This window comes from Mixophyes fleayi, chromosome 3 (genome assembly GCF_038048845.1).
Source record: "Mixophyes fleayi isolate aMixFle1 chromosome 3, aMixFle1.hap1, whole genome shotgun sequence".
Lineage (NCBI taxonomy): Eukaryota > Metazoa > Chordata > Amphibia > Anura > Limnodynastidae > Mixophyes > Mixophyes fleayi.
Window position 1 is genome coordinate 139,232,938 of NC_134404.1, and position 20,218 is coordinate 139,253,155.

Genomic DNA, 20,218 nt, shown 5'->3' on the forward strand with positions numbered 1-20,218 from the left:
GGGGTTAGTATTGCTGTAATGTGGGGCGGGGGGGGGCGACGCTGGTTGCTGCAACGTGGGGCGGGGGGGCGACGCTGGTTGCTGCAACGTGGGGTGGGGGGGTGACGCTGGTTGCTGCAACGTGGGGTGGGGGGGGCGACGCTGGTTGCTGCAACGTGGGGCGGGGGGGGCGACGCTGGTTGCTGCAACGTGGGGCGGGGGGGGGCGACGCTGGTTGCTGCAACGTGGGGCGGGGGGGGCGCCGCCGATTGCTGCAATGTGGGGCGGGGGCGGGGGCCGCCGATTGCTGCAACGTGGGGCAGGGGGGGGGCGACGCCGATTGCTGCAACGTGGGGCAGGGGGTGACGATGGTTGCTGCAACGTGGGGCGGGGGGGGTGACGATGGTTGCTGCAGCGTGGGGGGTATTGATACAGTATAAGTGTGTGTGGAGGGTTATTTATTGCTGTAATTTGGGTACTAATAATGTATTATCATAGTATTTACTGATGTAATGAGGTGGCTAACAATGTAATGTTGGGGGTCATTAGAAGAAATAAACACACACTAAATCATGTTGTACTGCACCAGCAACACGCACTGCGTCGACATCAGCGTGCAACAATATAGTGCATGGGCCTGTGTGCTTTAAATGCCAGGTCTGATTTTTAGTCCCAGTCCGGCCCTGGATGGAACAATGTTGCTCCAATCCTGCAGTCTGTATGCGCTCACGACCAGATCTCTATAGAGTTTACAGGGTCACAATCATTTCAGCTGATGGTTATGACAGATGAAGAGCACAGATCTGAAGGTAAATTGTCTCAAACATGTATAGTGTGTATTGTACACATGAAGTGGCATGCTGATCGGGACTTTCAATCATTGGTAAAATTGTTAATGATTTTGCATCAGGAGAAATTTTCTGTAGTGTGTACCCAGCCTTAATCCAAATGAATCACTCGCAATCCCATCAACTCCTACCATATGTGCAGGGGCTGACAAGGGGGCTGTGGAGACTCAGCTCAGCAGCCTATTATTAGGAACATTTTAAACTTAAACAAAAATGTAGGTAGCCCAGTGACCCAGCCACGTAACCCACCACTTTTGTACTCTCACCTCCCTAAGCGGTTTGAAATTGTAAAATTGTAATTAGCTTCCAGCCTCATTTCATCATTATATACATCTGTCATAAATAAGGATGAGCGGGCTCGGATTCCGCTGATCCGACGGGATCCGAGCACTGTTCGGGTATTTCCGGCGCCAAAAATGAAACTGAGGCTCTGACGTCCAAGTCTCGCGTCGGATCTCGCGAGACTCGGATTGCATAAATTCCCCGCTAGCGGCCGCCATTTTCATTTGGGCTGTGATCAGGGTAGAGGGAGGTTGTAAGGTATTGGTACTCCTGCGTGATCAGTCCAGTTGTGCTTTATGCTTGTGTCCAGTGCTCTGTCCTTGCTGAGTCCAGTGGTCCTTTTGTCCTGTCCTGCTGAGTCCAGTGGTGCTTTGGCCAGTGTCTGTCCTGCTGAGTCCAGTGGTGCTTTAGTGCTGTGCATTTTTGTGCTAAGTCCATAGTAATTGTCTAATTATTAAAAACTCCAAAAAAAAAAAAAAAAAAATATAAAAAAAATAATTTAAAAAGTATAAAAAAAATTCTAGAGCAATATATTTATGCAGTCCTGAAATATTAGTACTGCAATACCTACATTCAATGTTTCAGCAGTCCAAAAAATAGGAACTGCAATCTATATTACATTTACTACGTTCATTCTTTAAGCAGTTCCAGAGAATAGGTACTGCAATCTATATTACATTTACTACGTTCATTCTTTAAGCAGTTCCAGAGAATAGGTACTGCAATCTATATTACATTTACTACGTTCATTCTTTAAGCAGTTCCAGAGAATAGGTACTGCAATCTATATTACATTTACTACGTTCATTCTTTAAGCAGTTCCAGAGAATAGGTACTGCAATCTATATTACATTTACTACTTTCATTTTTTAAGCATTTCCAAAGTGTGTGTGGTTTAGGGGTACACTCATTAGTGCTGCATATAATGGAGTACAAAAATTTGGAGGATAAAGTAGGGAAATAGCAAGACCTACTTCCTCCTAATGCTGAAGCTGATGCCACTAGTCATGACATAGATGATGAAATGCCATCAACGTCGTCTGCCAAGGCCGATGCCCAATCTCCTAGTACAGGGCATGTAAAATCCAAAAACCCAAAGTTGACTAAAATTACCCAAAAAAAGAAAATTCAAAACATCTGAGGAGAAACGAAAACTTGCCAATATGCCATTTACGACATGTAGTGGCAAGGAACGGCTTAGGCCCTGGCCCGTGTTCAGGACTAGTGGTTCAGCTTCACCCAAGGATCTAAGCCCTCCTCCTTCTCCCTCTAAAAAATTTAAGAGACTTAAGCTGTCATCAATAACACAGCAAACAACTCTGTCTTCTAAAGAGATGGCATCACAAATCCCCAAGGCGAGTCCAAGGGTGTTGGTGGTTGCGAAGCCTGACCTTCCCATCTCTGTACGGGAAGAGGTGGCTCCTTCCACCATTTGCAGCACGCCCTCTGCATATGCTGGAAGGATCACCCACAGTCCAGTTACAAATTTGGCTAATGAAGGTGTGAATGTTGTACACCGGGAGGAGGACATTGATGTAGCTGGCGCTGAGGAGGAACTTGACGAGGAGGATGCTGATGTGGTTATCATAAATGAGCCACCAGGGGGGGGAAACAGTTGTTGTCCATGGGATGAAAAAGCCCATCGTCATGCCTGGTCAGAAGACCAAAAAATCCACCTCTTCGGTCTGGAGTTATTTTTATCCCAATCCGGACAACAAATGTATGGCCATATGTAGCTTATGTAAAGCTCAAATAAGCAGGGGTAAGGATCTTGGCCACCAAGGGACATCCTCACTTATACGTCACCTGAAGAACCTTCATAATTCAGTGTTTAGTTCAGGACCTGTGGCTAGGACCGTCAGCGGTCCAGGGACACCTAAATCCCTTGGTCCTGTTGGATACATACCACCAACACCCTCCTCGTCAACTTCCTCCACGATCTCCATCAGATTTAGTCCTGCAGGCCATGTCACCAGCCAGACTGAGTCCTCTTCAATACGGGATTCATCCGAGGAATCCTGCAGCGGTACGCCTACTACTGCCACTGCTGCTGTTGCTGCTGGTAGTCGGTCATCTTCCCAGAGGGGAAGTCGTAAGACCGCTACGTCTTTCACCAAACAATTGACCGTCCAACAGTCATTTGCCATGAGCACCAAGTACGACACTAGTCATCCTATGGCAAAGCGGATAACTGCGTCAATAACAGCAATGTTGGTGTTAGATGTGCGTCCGGTGTCCGCCATCAATGGAGTGGGATTTAGACGGTTGATTGAGGTATTGTGTCCCCGGTACCAAATTGGGTACCGGGCCCACTCCACTACGCAGTCCAGAAAGCTACCTCGGTGCAACGTTTTGGACTCAAAACAATATTGTGAGGTGTGAGGTGTTCAGAATAGACTGGAAATTAGTGGAAATGATTGTTATTGAATGTTATTGAGGTTAATAATAGCGTAAGAGTGGAAAAAAACAAAAAAACTGGATTTTAGTGCTTTTTATGCTTTTTTAAGTATAAATCAGAACCCAAAACCCGAAATCAGAACCAAAACCTTTCGTCAGGTGTTTTGGCAAAACAAATCAGAACCCAAAACCTCAAGCTAATCAGAACCCAAAACACTAAAAGTGCCCGGTGCACACCCATAATCATAAATTGTGAAAGAAAAAAAAAATGGGAAGAAAATAAATGAATAAATAAAAATTACCACCTCACAGTCGAGTGTGATACAGCCCATAACTTTACAACTGGTAGACTTCTAATGAAACTGGATTGTGCGTCATGCACATACAAATAAGCACCATGACACCGAGCAGTGCTGGACAATGCAGATGGCGCTTGCACATTCACGGGCATTTATATTAAAAAAAACAAAACTGTGTTGAATGGATTTGCTCATAGCTTGGTTGCTGTGGGCAACACTTCCACTTTTCCTTTTAAGAAGGTTTGATAAATCTACACCTATGTGCCTTATAACACATGGTTTCAGATCACAGAACCAGATCAGCATGTTCATACATGCAGTTAGTCTATGGTTGGCTGATCATGCACAAGACAACCAGTGGTCATGAATCATCTGTTGTATAGATTGATTTAACCTATTTTTATATCTTTAATGATTGATGCTTAATCAGTGTTCACTTCATCAGTTGCTCCTATTACTCACATCATATCCATTTCTTTTTACTTCTTATTTAATATTCTACTTGTTATTGATTTAATATTAAAGTGTTGTATATGAACACAATCCTGTAGTTGCCTTTTTGGGCCCTCTTTTTCCCCCCCCCCCATTTACTACCCTGGAGTGTTTAATATTCTTAGTAATTTTGTTATACTTTCCCATTTTCCATATTTGACCTGTACTGTTTCCAGTTATTCTGGTTCCAGCACAGGGTACTCACACAGCCTTTGTATAAGGACCCTCTTTCTTTGAAAAAGCAATCGTTAAAAAATGAAAAATACAAGACGCGTAAAACCTAAAACAAAGGCCAATTTCAACCAGTGTTATAACCTACCCTGTTCTAGTTGCATATGGCCTCTGTGTAGTAGGTTAATTGGCTGCTATCAAATTGACACTAGTCTATGTGTGTGTGTTAGGGAATTTAGACTGTAAGCTCCAATAGGGCAGGGACCAATGAGAACGAGTTCTCTGTAAAGCGTTGCGGAATTAGTGGTGCTATATAAATAACTGGCAGTGGCGGATCCGGGGGGGGGGGGGGGGGGGGAAATCGGGGCGATCAGGGGCTTGCTGCCGACAGCTGCACACTGTGCAGGTCCGTTCAGCAGTGACAGTATGCTGCCCGGCTGCTCTGATTGTGTTTTAAACACAATCAGAGCAGCGGGACAGCACACTTTCACTGCTGAACGGACCTGCACATACTGTGCAGCCGCCGGCAGCCTTAGAACACAGAAAGGGGGCGGGGCCTAAATCGCCCCCCCTAAAATCGCCCGGGGTAGGACAAATGTCTGGGTCCGCCCCTGATAACTGGTGATGATGAAGATGTGTCCTAGTAGATGTTTTAAAGAGAGTCCAAAGGAGCACATGAATTTTAGGAAAAGAGGCATCTCAAACAGTTACAATTGTCTTTCAGTGATACACACAAACACACACAACCTGTTTAGCAAATGCACTAGGTTACCTTTTACATAAACTTTCTGTTTAGCAGTAAATATAAAGCGGACAATACCTGCCTTAGCCCTAGGATATGTCACAGAGATAACAATGATGGACAGATCAGATTGGTAAACTGCCAAGAAGAAAGATTCGCTATACACGCATAAATTTCCCTACTGTCCCAATGACCGAATTCATTGGGTGTCAGTATTTACTGCCCAGTCCGATAAAAATCCAATCCAATCTGAACGGATTTTTTCTGGACAGAGTGATCCTTTTGAACCCACGCACCCAATGAAGATTCCCAGCTAATCTGACATAAAACTACCAAATTAGTCATTGACATCACAGTGTGTGGGCACTTTAATTGGTAATCTTAAATCTTCACTGGCAGAATTGGATTATTACTTCTAATCATAATGATAATGAGCTAAAGCAGAAACTGAAAAGGAAAAAGTTCGTAAAATAAATTATGTTTTCTTACATAAACATAATTCCTCATGATAAAATAATAATTTGGCTTGTCTACATATTTTGAAAATAAATAATATCTTAAATTCAGATAATTTTCTGTAGAGTTATTTTTCCCCTATCAGGAAAAAGAAGTGTATTTTAAAAACAGGATAAAATAACAAACCCCAAACAGGGAGTGACGGTCACATTGATCTGATATACTATGTATACATGTTTTAATGATCTTTTATGTCTATATTCGAAAATGGTCAGCCATTAGTAGAAATGAAACAGAATATGGGTAGAGTAACTACATGCTGTGGTACGTTAGAAGTACCATTTTATCACACACCTAGTGCCTCCCACTCACATAATAAGGTCAAACAACATACTCTTTGGGAGCAATTCAATTAGCTGTGAGGTCCCCTAGTAACCTCACACTATAGGTTTCCGCATGATCAGCAGGTAATTTTCGTTGCTCATTTTTGCTCGCACTTCATAGGGAAACCTCGCTGCTAATTTAATCAACCCTTTGTAATGCAATCATTTAAACCTCAGAAGTACCAACTAGTGTTCTGACTTGAGCCATATCATCATCAGCATTTAGTTATTTAGCGCCAGCAAATTTTGTAGCCATATAAATAAATACTGTTCTATTATATGTCATACCCTAATCTTATATTGCCAGACTTTACATATTAGTGTGACTTTCTTTAGACTCTTATGGGAGTCTGTAGCTGATGTTACACCACCATTTCCCGGATTTAAAATTTTTACATTTCACTGTCTCCATTATACTGATATGCCGAATATATTTTGTTCTGCAATTGGTTTAATTCTGTTTGCTTAGCCTATCAGAAATGAATGTTGTTCGTTAGCCGATGGGAAGCTAATCCTTGTGTGGCACCTAGCACATGCTAGGTGCCACACTGAGCAACATCAATTTGAGACTTAGGGAAAAAAAAAAGGGAATAACGCAGAAAGGCACAGTATGGAGGAAAAAGGGGGAGAAGAGAGGCACAGTATGGAGAAAAAAGGGGGAGAAGAGAGGCACAGTATGGAGTAAAAAGGGGGAGAAGAGAGGCACAGTAAGGGAAAAAAAGGGGGAGAAGAGAGGCACAGTAAGGGAAAAAAGGGGGAGAAGAGAGGCACAGTATGGAGAAAAAAGGGGGAGAAGAGAGGCACAGTATGGAGAAAAAAGGGGGAGAAGAGAGGCACAGTAAGGGAAAAAAAGGGGGAGAAGAGAGGCACAGTAAGGGAAAAAAGGGGGAGAAGAGAGGCACAGTATGGAGTAAAAAGGGGGAGAAGAGAGGCACAGTAAGGGAAAAAAAGGGGGAGAAAAGAGGCACAGTAAGGGAAAAAAAGGGGGAGAAAAGGGAAAAAAAGGGTGAGAAGAGAAGCACCGTAAGGAAAAAAGGGTGAGAAGAGAAGCACCGTAAGGAAAAAAGGGTGAGAAGAGAGGCACAGTAAGGAAAAAAGGGTGAGAAGAGAAGCACCGTAAGGAAAAAAGGGTGAGAAGAGAAGCACCGTAAGGAAAAAAGGGTGAGAAGAGAAGCACCGTAAGGAAAAAAGGGTGAGAAGAGAAGCACCGTAAGGAAAAAAGGGGGAGAAGAGAGGCACAGTAAGGAAAAAGGGTGAGAGGCACAGCATGAGAAAAAAGGGGGGAGAGAGGCACAGTATAAGAAAAAAGGGTGAGAGACACAGCATGAGGAAAAAGGGGGGGAGAGAGGCACAATAGTGGGGACAATTAATTAATTTAAGATGGGGTGGTTTGGGTGCTACTGAATGTGGGGGTAATGAGGTCCCTTTATTAAATGTGCCTATGAATTATTTAATGGCAGTGACGGTTGCGGGAAATAGGTATATTTCTGAAAGTAAATACTATTAATTTATTGCTGGGGCTGTTTGTAGGGAGGGAAATAGTATTCACATTTAATAAATAAACCTATTATTTAAATGTTGGGGATGTAGGAAGGCCTAATTATTAATCATGGGTGGTACTGATTTAACGCCGGGGGTGGCTGTAATTTTCTAAATGTGCCCATTTTTTTCCCCCAAATAGGGCCCCTAACAGTCCAGGATCCAGACAAGCCACAACTAAAGAAACCTGCAGCACAGGTGGTGAAAGTGAGAAGAACAGGTAGGAGAGAGCAGCAAAGTCTACGAAATGTTGTGATTCTAGTGGGACAATCCCAATTTTTGGTGACCGTTCAATGGTGTACACAACAATGCAGGTTTTTTTGCCTGTAGGAGGGTGGCCTGGCCATGCCCAATGATGCATTATCAATGGTATTTTAATTTGCGGTATCATTGCTAGTTTTAGCGTGCGGTATCATTGCTAGTTTTAGTGTACGTTATCAATGGTATTTTTAATGTGTGATGATATTGCTAGTTTTAATGTGTGGTGTCAATACCCATTTTAATGTGGTGTTTTGATGATTGTTTTAATGTACAGTATTTTAGTTTGTGGAAGCAATGATTTTTCTTATGCAGACAACCTAAGCGAGCCCTCTGGGAGAGCTGTAAGTGTCATACTGTGCGCTGTAGGTGATGTAATGCAGGATGTGTCACTATGCCCTTAATTTTAGATCTTAAGACAGGTGGGCCCTAAGTGCCCCGGGCCCCCCGAAGCCTTAATCCAGCTCTGGTGAGCTGTGCTACTCTGGAAAGGTCTAACTTCAGCAACAGTTCCCGTTTTAGAGGAAACGCCAAAAACAATAGTCAGGAAACAAACTGTTTAATCAGCATTCAAAGAGGTTTTCCTTGTTTATTGTGTGATGTAAATTTGGAAAATATTAAGCAGTAGTTTCAGGTAAACTATTTTGAGGTACTGCTTTTTTTTATTTTTTATTAACATATTATCTTGAACAATGTAACAAATTCTATATATATATATTATATAAATAAGCAAACAGAATATACAACACTCTCTCACAGGAGGTACTGCTTTTTATTTACCCCTACGGTACAGATGCTGCCCACTCAGTAGTAAAAGAACTGAAGTGCTGAGTGGTCAAAGATAAATGGCATCAATTGTATGAGACAGATGCTCTATCACGCCATTTATCTGAACAAAATCTTGCTCTATCAGTAGCTATGAATTTAATCTACTTTAATAACTCCCAAAAAGAGACCCAGAATAATAAAAGTCACGCAAGTAAAGAGCACCAGTTTCCTGTTGCCAATGATTTGTATATTAAATGGGCAAATGTTAGCAGATAACTCCAACAAACGAATGTCAGTCCACTAGAATTACTAGCGTTAAGCCATGAGACATACCTTTGTAGCAAGCTGTGACACAGGGGACTGCAGGTCGGCTTGGAGCAGCTGGTCCTTACTCTAAAAAACAAAAGAGGTAGCAGTTATCCAATTATCCATTTCCAAAGAGTCTGCTTTAGATCATGCGGTTAAACCTTCCCAACAGTTCACTAGGCATTATAAGCATAGTTACAATTGGCAGCAATGGTTACTTGTAAAGTCTACAGGTATCCAACCTTTTTTGGAGCGATACCTGAGGCTTCATTTTTTTTGTCAATGTTTAAATAACAAAGTGAGAGAAAACAAAAAAAAAACCTATAACAAACAGCTGTATGGTTCAAAACCATAGTGGATAACAGAAAGCATACGCCATTTTAAAAAAAAAATTGTTTATATATAATTTGTGACATATAAAAATATACTCACACGTGGTAAGAATCACTAATTTACATGCCTACTGTTCTTTATGCCAATGCTTTTGTGGTTAGTCATGTTTTTTAAAAAGTAAATATGTTCCTACTATTTCCTGTTGGCCAGGAATGATGTTATCTGGGGAGTCATGCAGCATTGACAAGCAAAGACTAGTTGCTCAAAATACATTCAAAGTCTGGTTTTATATATAATTATTTTTTTTTTTTAAAAGACCCAGTTACATTCCATATGAGAAATTTGGCTCTATTGTGGGCATTCAGGCCTTTCCTGCCTAATGATAGTATCCCCAGTATGCCAATGATACAACATTGGCATCCAGCATTAGTCTAATAATGCAAGAACATAAATGGCCCCTTGTCACTTTAATGAGATAAGACATCAGTTACTCTTGTTTTTAATAGAAAACCATCTACAGAAATATGTGTAATGTTTAAAGATGCAGGATTGCCAGTCCATTTTATGATAATGTGAAAAACCCCATAATGTAGGGAAATTGATATCCATTACATTTGTCTACATCCAAGTTTAAGAGTGGCACTAAAGAAAGCAGGCAATTTATTCTTCAAGACAATGCAATTTGATTCATGAAAATTTAAGAATAAAGCACACACACACACACACACACACACACACACACACACACAAACGTCATGCAAAACAAAATACATTAAAAAGAACCTGACCCGTTGAAGGCAGTATTTGTTTTACACAGTGCTTAGGGAAATTGTACAAAAAAAATAAAATCTGTTTTCTGATGCTCCCTTTGCTCAGGAGAGAGCAAAGAAGAAAAGCAAGTGCTTAGTACATAGGTAGGATAGTAAAAAAAAAATATTTTGCAACATGCTTTATATAGTAGCAAGAGCACTATATAAATAATTATTGCCTACAATGTGGCAGGTTGTTTTTAGAAGATTCTAGGGAGATGGGAGCAACAGAAATGCCCCTTCGTGTGCTAGGCTCCAGCAAATTCATTTATATCTTCTCCACATAGTACACTTTACACCTCTTAGGCCAATGATGGGCAACAGGATATACTTCAGAGCCCTATAACCTTCAAAAGGGCCGCACATTACCCTTAATCTCAGTAAGGAGTTAAACCAATACATTTAATCAAAGAGACAGCTATCAGTGATATCATAGCAGCAGGCATTTTAAACAAGTGTTACAAGCTATAACAAACACATCTACCAACAAACCAGGAAGGAGGTTGGGAACACAGGTGAAGATTTAGGGGCCCACCTGTTGCCCATCACTGCCTTAGACTGGGTACACACTACAGATTTTTCAGTGAATTATAGGACCATGCGACCACCTGGCCCGAAATCGCATTAGTGTGTATACCTGCACGAAGATCAACAGTCGTTCAAAAGTACTGATCATCGTTTCATTTAATTGTTGAGCAGAACTTAAAGTCTAATTCAGCTGTGGAACAATATCCTTCCTATTCTGCAGTGAGTGTGCGCTCACAATCAGGATCTCCATAGAGTTTAAAGAGTCATGGTGATAAATGTATCAAGCTGCGATTTTTTGCATTTTCAGACATTTTCTCGAGCGAGTGTAAACTCGCCGATGTACTAAATGGAGATTTGATGTAAAAATCGCCAGAAAAGGGTTTCTTTCAAAATCGCCACTCAAAATTGTTACAAATCACAGTACCTACTTTTTGTCACTCTAGCTAGATAAATCAACAAATGTATGAAGCTGTGATTTTGCAAACACGCTCAAGTTTGAATTGAAAGCCGCCAGAATAAACATGCTGCTTTCTGTAGGCGAGATTAGCAAATACATCACTGTTAGACTGCTGGTCAATGTTATTATAACAGGCGGCACAATGCAAGTTTAAATAAATCAGGATTTTTGTTTTAGAGGGGCAAAAAGATTCAAAACTTAGAATACGGGGGACAAATTATTTTACAATTAAATTAGTTGTGCAAATTTCTGTAATTTTTTTTAATCAGTCTACAGTATGTGCTACATTATTATTGTGCATCCGAAAAGTATTCAGTGTTTCACTTTTCCACATTTTGTTATGTTACAGCCTTATTCCAAAATGGAGTAAATTCCTTTTTTCCTTTAAAATTCTACATACAATACCACCAATGACAACGTGGAAAAAAGCTTTTTTTGAGCTTTTTGCCAATTTATTACAAACAAAAAAAACAAAAAAAAAAACCCAACTAAGAAATCACATGTACATAAGTATTCACAGTCTTTGCGCAATACTTTGATTAAGCATCTTTGGCAGCAATTACATCTGTATGGATCTACCCATTTTCATTTGTTTAATTTAGAGTTGGATATAAGTGCTTTAGAATTTCGTATATTTTGTAAAATGTGTTGCACTGCCAATATGTCCAAATTGCACCATTATTTTAAGATGTGTGTATCGAACACATGCAGCCTCTTCGCATAGTATAGTGTAGAAAGCGGCATTAGATGCGCATTAAGCAACCCTCCTACCCTTGCAAAGCATCTTTTGACATACACACATTAAAAAAATATAATATAACATATTATATTATATATATATATATAATAAAAATATTAGTTCTATAGTTTTATTGGCTTACTATCTAATTACCAGTGGGGCAGTATTTTTTTTTTTCTCATCATGTTGATATTTCCTTGTAGTGCCACAAGTATGTACTTTTAATTGTGTCCCCATCAGGAAATATTAAGTGTTGCCACATCTTAAATTATAAATATTGCCCAACTGGCGATGAAATAGTAAGCCACTGTAATATAGTAAAATGAAATAAAAAAAACCTTACATATAATCATTAATTAAGTTTGGCCCATAATTTATTCATAAAATATTTATTTGCTCTCCGTAAGAAATCATTTTTATCACTCTACAACAAAAAGCATGATTTAAACTTCCATTGTGCCTCCTGTTATATTAACATTGACCAGATAGCTCAAACAACATGCTTTTATTTTTATCATCTCCGGTGAGTTTGACTACAACAAGGGAGGGATAGGTGTTTTAGAATAGACACAAAACACCAGAGATTGGATTGTGGAAAAAGTGAAATAAATAATAAAAATCGCAGGTTATACATATGGAGATTTTGCAAATAAAATCCTTTGCAATCTCTTGCGATTTGCAGCATTTTTAAATAGCTGGGGGGGAAAAAATATTATTAAAAAAAACAAATCTCAGCTTGATACATTTACCTCATGATCTTTTCAGCCAACGAATAGGACAGATGAAGAGCACAGATCTGAGGGTATATCTTACAAACATGTATAGTGTGTACACAGGAGCCGGCATGCTGATCAAGAATCATTAGTACAACTGTTGTAGAGAACACATTGGTCGGAAATTTCTGCAGTGTGTACCCAGCCTAAGGCTATATAAAATGGGAATGAGAAATAATTCTGGTTGCCTGAAATGTGGGGATGTGGATGGGTCTTTAGGCACCTGTTATGGCAATACCCAGAGATTTTGGATGTACACAAAACAGATGTGGACATTCCTCAAACATTTCCACAATTATCCTTATTTGGAATCACCCTAGATGTCAGTAAGTGTAAGCACGTTTTTCACTATGCATTTAATTTTCTAACACTGGCTAAGGCTGTAATGGCAAGAACTTGGTGTACTGAGAAGCACTGTCTTCAAGAACGGTTTATGTATACCAGAACAAATTCAATTCAGAAATGTAATAAAATTTGGCTAAGATGGTTAATTACAGATATTTACAGTCCCAGGAGGAGAGGGAAAGATGTGGACCTCCCGGAGTGCCTGGCCCTGTCTCTCTTATTAACTGCGCTTTACAATATTGTTAAACAGGTTGATATAATTATTGCTATGAATAGAGAGCGGCGCTTCTGTCATTGACTTTATGACCGGGTATCTGTAAGATCAGAGGTCTAATCATGTGGATCTGGCTGTGCAGAGTCATACCGTGATCAGGGCCGCCGAGAGGGGGGGGGAGCGGGTACTATTTACCCGGGCCCGGGTATGCCAGGGGGCCCGGGGCTGCACTGCCGATTTTTTTAATTTTTTTTTTTATAAAAAAAAACTTTTTCCATGTTGGGGGGGGGGTAGGGTTCGGTCCGGGTTCGGGCTCGGGGTTGCGCTACTGTAGTGCCGGCCGCGGCGCACAGACAATGCGATGACGTCACGTGAGACTGTGCTCTCGCGTGACTTTGTGGAAGTTGTTTACAGCCTGTGACCGTGCCTGTAAGGAGCGCGAGTCAAAGCTGTTTTCTGTGCAGGGAGCAGGGAGCAGGGAGCAGGCTGCAGGGAACAGGGAACAACAATGTAAGTAGAATTATTATGTGTAACACATCCAAAGCAAAGATTAATGTTCCTTATTTGTTTCCTCTATAAATTCGTGGACCACACTTTTTGGAAATGAATATTCTACCACCATATTCTTAGACATCAGTGTCTTCTGAAGGGAACTGTGCTGAAAATACTACAAGTATAGGTAGGATAGGTGTCCAAAACAGAGGATTATAGGGATGGAGCACAGAGAGTGGTTTAAGGTGTGAGAGAACTGTGGGAGGGGATGGTGCAGAAACTAGACACTTTTAAGAGACGTTTTCTAACTGAACATTTTCTAATCAGAAAATGTTCAGTAGGTGAAGTACTGTGCGTCCTTTTCCAATTCCTCCCATCGTCCTCGTGATTTGTCCCTTATTATAGGGAGCTTCAAGAAGTTTTAATTTCTCTGTCAGAGAAACAGATCATCATCATCATCATCTATTTATATAGCGCCACTGATTCCGCAGCGCTGTACAGAGAACTCCCCCACATCAGTCCCTGCCCTGTTGGAGCTTACAGTCTAAATTCATTTTATGTCACACAAAAGTGCCCCCATATACTCCCCCATATGTCATGCTCCGGCAAGCGGGCGCTACACCAATGGTGTACGCAGCAATGCAGGTTTTTTTCGGTAGGAAGGTGGACTAGTGCTTTTAACCTGGTAGACATGGGGCCGGACACAATTATGCATAGCCATGCCCCAATTGTGTAACCACTCCCACCATAGCCACGCCCCCATTTTTGCGGCAAAAAATTTCTGGCCTGCATCAGGGGGCCCCATGAGGTTTCTGTACCGGGGCCCTGAATTCCTCTTGGCAGCCCTGACCGTGATTGAACGGCATGGACCTTATAGCATTTCCTAAAAAGAAAAAGTTGTGCCACTAAGTGAAAAGTTTTATTTTCTATCAAGTAATTACTCCTATACGGAGGCTGAATTTTGTAATCCTTTATTCCCCGATATAAAGATATCCTGCACACTATAACCCTGCTGGCCATCATGTTTGTGCAGTACAATTGTTACACATAATTGAACTTTTCTTCTTTGTATCTCAGGTTAGTGTTTGTTTTTTTTTGTTTTTTTTAGATGTAGGTTTGTTCTATACAAAAGCACACAGTTAAGAAAAACAAAAACAAAAAGGATTACTGAGAAACAACAGCAAATCCAAGCAAAATGCAGACATCAGGAGATCACTGAAACAGTGTTTGGGGAATTGTCCACATGCAATATGTGAGTGTTGGGAGTTTGTTGTGTCCACACTTTTCTCCTCTTTCCCACCAGTGCAATATAGGTAACTGTATAAGCAGGTAAGTGAATCTGTGCTTTCAACAGCCTCATGGGTACCAGATATACAATATCACTGATAATCCTGAGGTTTTAAGAACAACCATTAATTCTAATTCTTGAGGCTGATCCAGTTGCACAGTATTTCTAAATCATTGAATACACAAGTGACCATTAAAACTTGTTTACTCTAGTGACAAGCTTTCTCTCCTAAGCTTATCTGGTTAATCATGTGCAATGGAAAAAGACAGCATCATGAAAAAGGTCACAACTATGTACCATGTGTTCACTGTAGAGACATACATTACATTTCAGACAAGAACACCTAAGCCACTAGACTGCCACAGGGAAGTCCAACTCAAAGACAACACAAAACGTATTTATTTCTATAGTACTTAAGTAAAACACTCCATGCAGCAATACAGGAATTGTAAATATTATATGTGAAAATCTACTGCTCAGCAACCACAGGAAAATTAATCAATCTCTATTCCTGAGCAAATTAAAGTATCACCCTATGGCAACTGCCCATTAATACTGACCTCTGTGGCAGGGGTAAAGTCAATATTAAAAGACCAGTTACTCGTGCAGTGTTAAATGAATATTTAAAAAAAAAAAAAAAGATTACAAAGCGTTTTGGTAAGCCATAAATCAGGCGGATGTGCAGAGCAATAATGTTTATTTTTTTGTTAAACAAATGTAAACATAGGGAATACTGGCAATAAATTACAGTTGTATAAGATTAAAATGATATTAGAGATAAATAGGGAAATGAAGAGAGGGGTGCAAAATAAAAAGCCGGCAGTAAATGTAACACCCTGAAAATATCAAAATAACAAATAGGATCTCTAAGAGATGAGGCCTAATTTATTTACAAGCAGGCACTAGGACTTACTGTAGCCACAGGCAGTGAAACTGCAATTGTGGTCTATTAAACAGGAATTCCCATTACATGCTCATTTTGTGTAGACCTAGAAGTATAAATATACAGTTAAGAAAGGACCTGTGGGTTAAACCTTAAATGTGAAGGAGAGTTCATCCAGCCATAATAAATATTATTTACCCACATTGCAATGAGAACATTCCTAACTAAGAACATACTTTTCTCATAACACACTGGCCAATATGTCTTACAATATATGTTTTAAACAGTCTCCCTACCTCAGATCCAGCTTTATTTAGCGCAGCAAATTCAACAGTACTTTATATATTTTTTTGTAGACCATGCGAGGATGTTTATTATATATCTATACCATATCAGCCAGGCCCCACATTATATTTTCTACCGCCATAGGCTCCTGCAGTTGTAATGCTTCATGGACCAGGCCTACACAGCATGCCATGTTTTGTAAATAAAGTAAAAAGAAATAATTTAGAGACAATTCATCTTAAGTCAAAAATGATCAGTCTCTAGATCTCCATGAATGCTCTCCTCTGGCCCATGAAGAGATCCTGCTGGATACTACAATTTATTGATTGGTTTCCGAAGTCTTCCCATGCAATAAAATATACAGGCCTCCCCAAAAAGGTCCCAGCTAGCAGAGCAAGCAGCAGCTGAATGCATTGTTTGCATGCCTTCCACGGGCTCAGCTCAGTGACCTAATTACACTTCAAAGTTCCAGCAGCAATAATAATTCCTGATCTGGGGCTTTGAAATATGATAAAGAATGTCGCAAAGCATTAGAATGTCAGGTGGGCTTCACATTACTCTGCACTGTGGCCTGCTCTACACATTGGGTACTCTATGGTAGAGGCCTCAGGGTTGCCCCCAAATGAGGATTAAAGAGATTCCAGGTAAGACACAGGCACCATCCAGGTAAAGGGGAGGGAAATTAAAGAGCCATTTATATTTGAAAATCACCCCTGAATATTACAAATCTCTGGGGCTATTATAGCTGTATAAAATGGTGAAGAACACGTCAGCTGCCATCTATGCTGCTCCACTCTGCAATGTCCGCTATCAGCAGGAAGCTGAACGAGTTTCCTGCTGTGTAAGCACAGATACCGCAAAGTATTTGAAGCCCCCAGAATAACATTGTCCACGAGCGAACCAACATTCCAGGACTCCAAAATTAAATTCTGGTTCGAAAGAAAGGGGGCTCTGGTGTTCCTTTCATCTCTGAGCAGGAAGTGAAGCTCAGAGCAGAGGAATAGGAAGCAAACTGCCGGTAAGGTAAGTGGAGTTCAGGGGTTTCCCTACCTAGAAACCTTGGGGGTCCCTTCAAAATTTTGCTCTGGAGCTCTCAAAGTTCTAGTTACAACCCTGTATATACGTATTTTGTACAGCATATCTATAGTAATCTAGGCCAACACTCTTACTCTTCTCATTTGTAGTTAAATTTTGTATATTCAAGTTGCTCAATCAAAAGATATAAACAGCTTTGACACTATCATTATATAAGGAATTCTAAATATTTAAAAAAATGTTGCTAGTTTTCCTGGCACTAGAAGAGATTAATAAGAACTTCTAGGGCACACACTGTAGAGCATTAAAATCATAAGCAGGCAAGCACATTATTTAAGGCAGATTACCACACTTTGTATGTTCACATTCATGATCCAACAAGTGCGCAATCGACTAGTAAAATGTTAATCTGGGTACACAGTACAAAAAAATGACTGCAGATGTGATTTCTGTAATGAGTTTTTACCAATGACTGAAAGTCTCCATCAGCATGCAGATTTGTGTGTACACACCTGCACAATTTACCTACAGATCTGTGCTCTTCATCTGTCATAACCCTCTGCTGAAAAGACTGACTCCGCACACTATAGAGATCTGCCTACACTGCTGGTCGTGAGTGCATACACACTTCAGGATTTGCCGGACATCGTTCAATTGGACAGTGATTTTTAGGAAGTTTTTAAAATCAAATGATACGATGTGCTTTGGTAGGATAAAACATGATCATTGAAGCATACACACTAATATATCATCAAACCGAAGAGTCGTTTATTGTGCGATTGGCACAATAATTGGTTGAAAAACCTGTAGTGTGTACCCAGCTTTAGCCTGCAGGCTGATTTTGTTTATTAGCTCCACTGCTGATATACAAACCATTTTCTACATTTTTTTTTTTACCTCATGCTCATAATCCCGCGTCTATCTAATGGGGGTGTGATAATCCTCTCTCAATACAATAGCTGGGGGTTATGATATAATGGCATATTTTGTCTGACATCATGGAGGCATGTTCAGGTTTTGTAATCTCCGAAAAGGTCTCCGAAAGCAGGCAGAGAGGTATCAGACAGAGCATACAACTCTCTCTAGCATATACATCCCTTTGTTCTAGCCATAATTTAGCTAAGGAAAACCTTTACTAGAACCAGGACAGTTAAGTAGTAGTGTGTTTTTGTTTTGTGTTTTTTTTTTTTTTTTAAACTAATATATGGTTTGTTTTTTTTAGATTGGTAAAAATTTTACTTTTTACGGCCCATGAGACTATTGACTAGTGATTGCCAACTTTGAAGCAGTTATTGAACATACAATTAACAAAAGATGTATGGGATATTGTGTTTTCAGAAAACTTAAATCCTTCAGCTGAACGGATGGTCTCTTGTCCTGAAATTGGTCTACTGCAAATAAATTAACACACTTTCAGTTACATTTAAGAAATACAAAAAAACTGGGGGATAAAGGAAAATGCTTTTTCTAAACTGTAGCAGAGATCATCTAAACACATCAACAAAAAGGAAGTTAAAATGTGTGCAGTTTGTCTTTGAAGACTGGGGTAACATGTCAGTGCATCTCCATGGTCTCTACATGTCTCAACACTTCCTCTATAACCAAACACAATGTTGGACAGATCAAAGTAAAACTTCAGAGAGGGAAAAACTAGAGAAGTGCGCTCGTGCTCGGCAGTATTATTACACAAGACAGACAACAGTAGTGTGTGCGCTTGTTTCCTATCTCATGACTTTATTATGTCAATGCATTTCCTCGTCTTCATTTTGTCAATTTAAATGGTCTTACATCGATTACCAGGGCGTAGGGGTCCTACAGTCCACTTTCTGGCTTTAGCGGCCAGTTTTCACTAGTTAAAAGAACTTCCTAAACACCCTAAAAAGGTATTTACAAAAGTGCAAAATAATGTCAGTTTAGCCTCATTCATGTCTTATTGTTAATCACAAGAGTGACAGGGACATCAGGAAAAAAAAAAAAAAGCTCAATGTGCTCGCCATATCAATCTTATTTAAATGATCTCATCCTACAAAATAAAATGTAATTTTTTCATGTGGGTGCATATAACTAGTTGCACCAAGCCTAAACTTAGCAAAGATCGTCCGGATCCTTCAAATTCTTCCCGTCAGAAGAAGCAGAAATTTGCACACCCACAGAAGCTGTGGCAATAGGTTTGAGTCATCACGCGGATCAAGGAGATTGCAGTGTATTACTCCTCCTGCTCACATTAGACTCCATGGCCAGTCATCATCTATTTATATAGCGCCACCAATTCCAGAGCACTGTACAGAGAACTCACTCACATCGATCCCTGCCCCATTGGATATTACAGTTTAAATTTTCCAACATACACACACAAACAAAAAACCCAGAGACTACAGTCTATTTGATAGCAGCCAATTGACCTAATAATATGTTTGAGACCATTTTAAAGTGGTAAAACGAAAAAGATTTCTGTGGCTGCTATACAACAGAATTGGAAAACCCTCGGGAAAAAGAACGGTTTCAGCATGTATCTCCCAGAGCCCAACTAGAAAGAAGCACTATGTCAGTGAAAATGTACCTATTATCTGGGAATGACACTTTAAGGTTAGAAAAAGACAAATTATTATATTTAACCTTTTCCAGATTCTATTTCTGTTGATCCAAAGTGTGGTTGGGGGAAACAAAACAAAACAAAACACAAAAAACACACGACAAGTCAATCATGGTCAGCCTTTTTGACATTTTTGTAGGTCAATCTAGGTCATTATTTGCTTGTGAAATACAGTTATTGGCTACAGAGAAATAGTGGTTTCAGAGGTCTAACTACGCTCTGACTGTACCCTAATTTGTGCTCCTTCAAACGGGCACTTAGAAGTCACCTGCCTCTCACAGCTTACCAGCCAAACACCCAGTGGTGGATCCAGATGGGGGGGGCGATCGCCCACCCCTAGCAGGGGCTTGCTGCCGACGGCTGCACACTATGTGCAGGTCCATTCGGCATAGACAGGCAGGGACAGTGTGCTGCCTGGCTCCCTGCCTGGCTCTGGCGAACGGACCTGCACATAGTGTGCAGCCGTCGGCAGCAAGAGTTTTCAATAAAGGGCCGGGGACTAGATCGCCCCCACCCCCCCCTAA

General features: G+C 40.4%; 1 protein-coding gene across 2 annotated transcripts in view; it reads right to left on the reverse strand.

Moving 5' to 3' along the window:
- TDRP (testis development related protein) overlaps positions 1–20,218 on the reverse strand; it is a 90,041-nt gene that overhangs the window by 33,499 nt on the left and 36,324 nt on the right. For both annotated transcript variants that reach the window (XM_075202462.1, XM_075202463.1), the window contains exon 3: positions 8,948–9,007. In XM_075202462.1, coding sequence (XP_075058563.1) covers positions 8,948–9,007 — 60 coding nt within the window. The remainder of the gene's footprint in view (positions 1–8,947; positions 9,008–20,218) is intronic.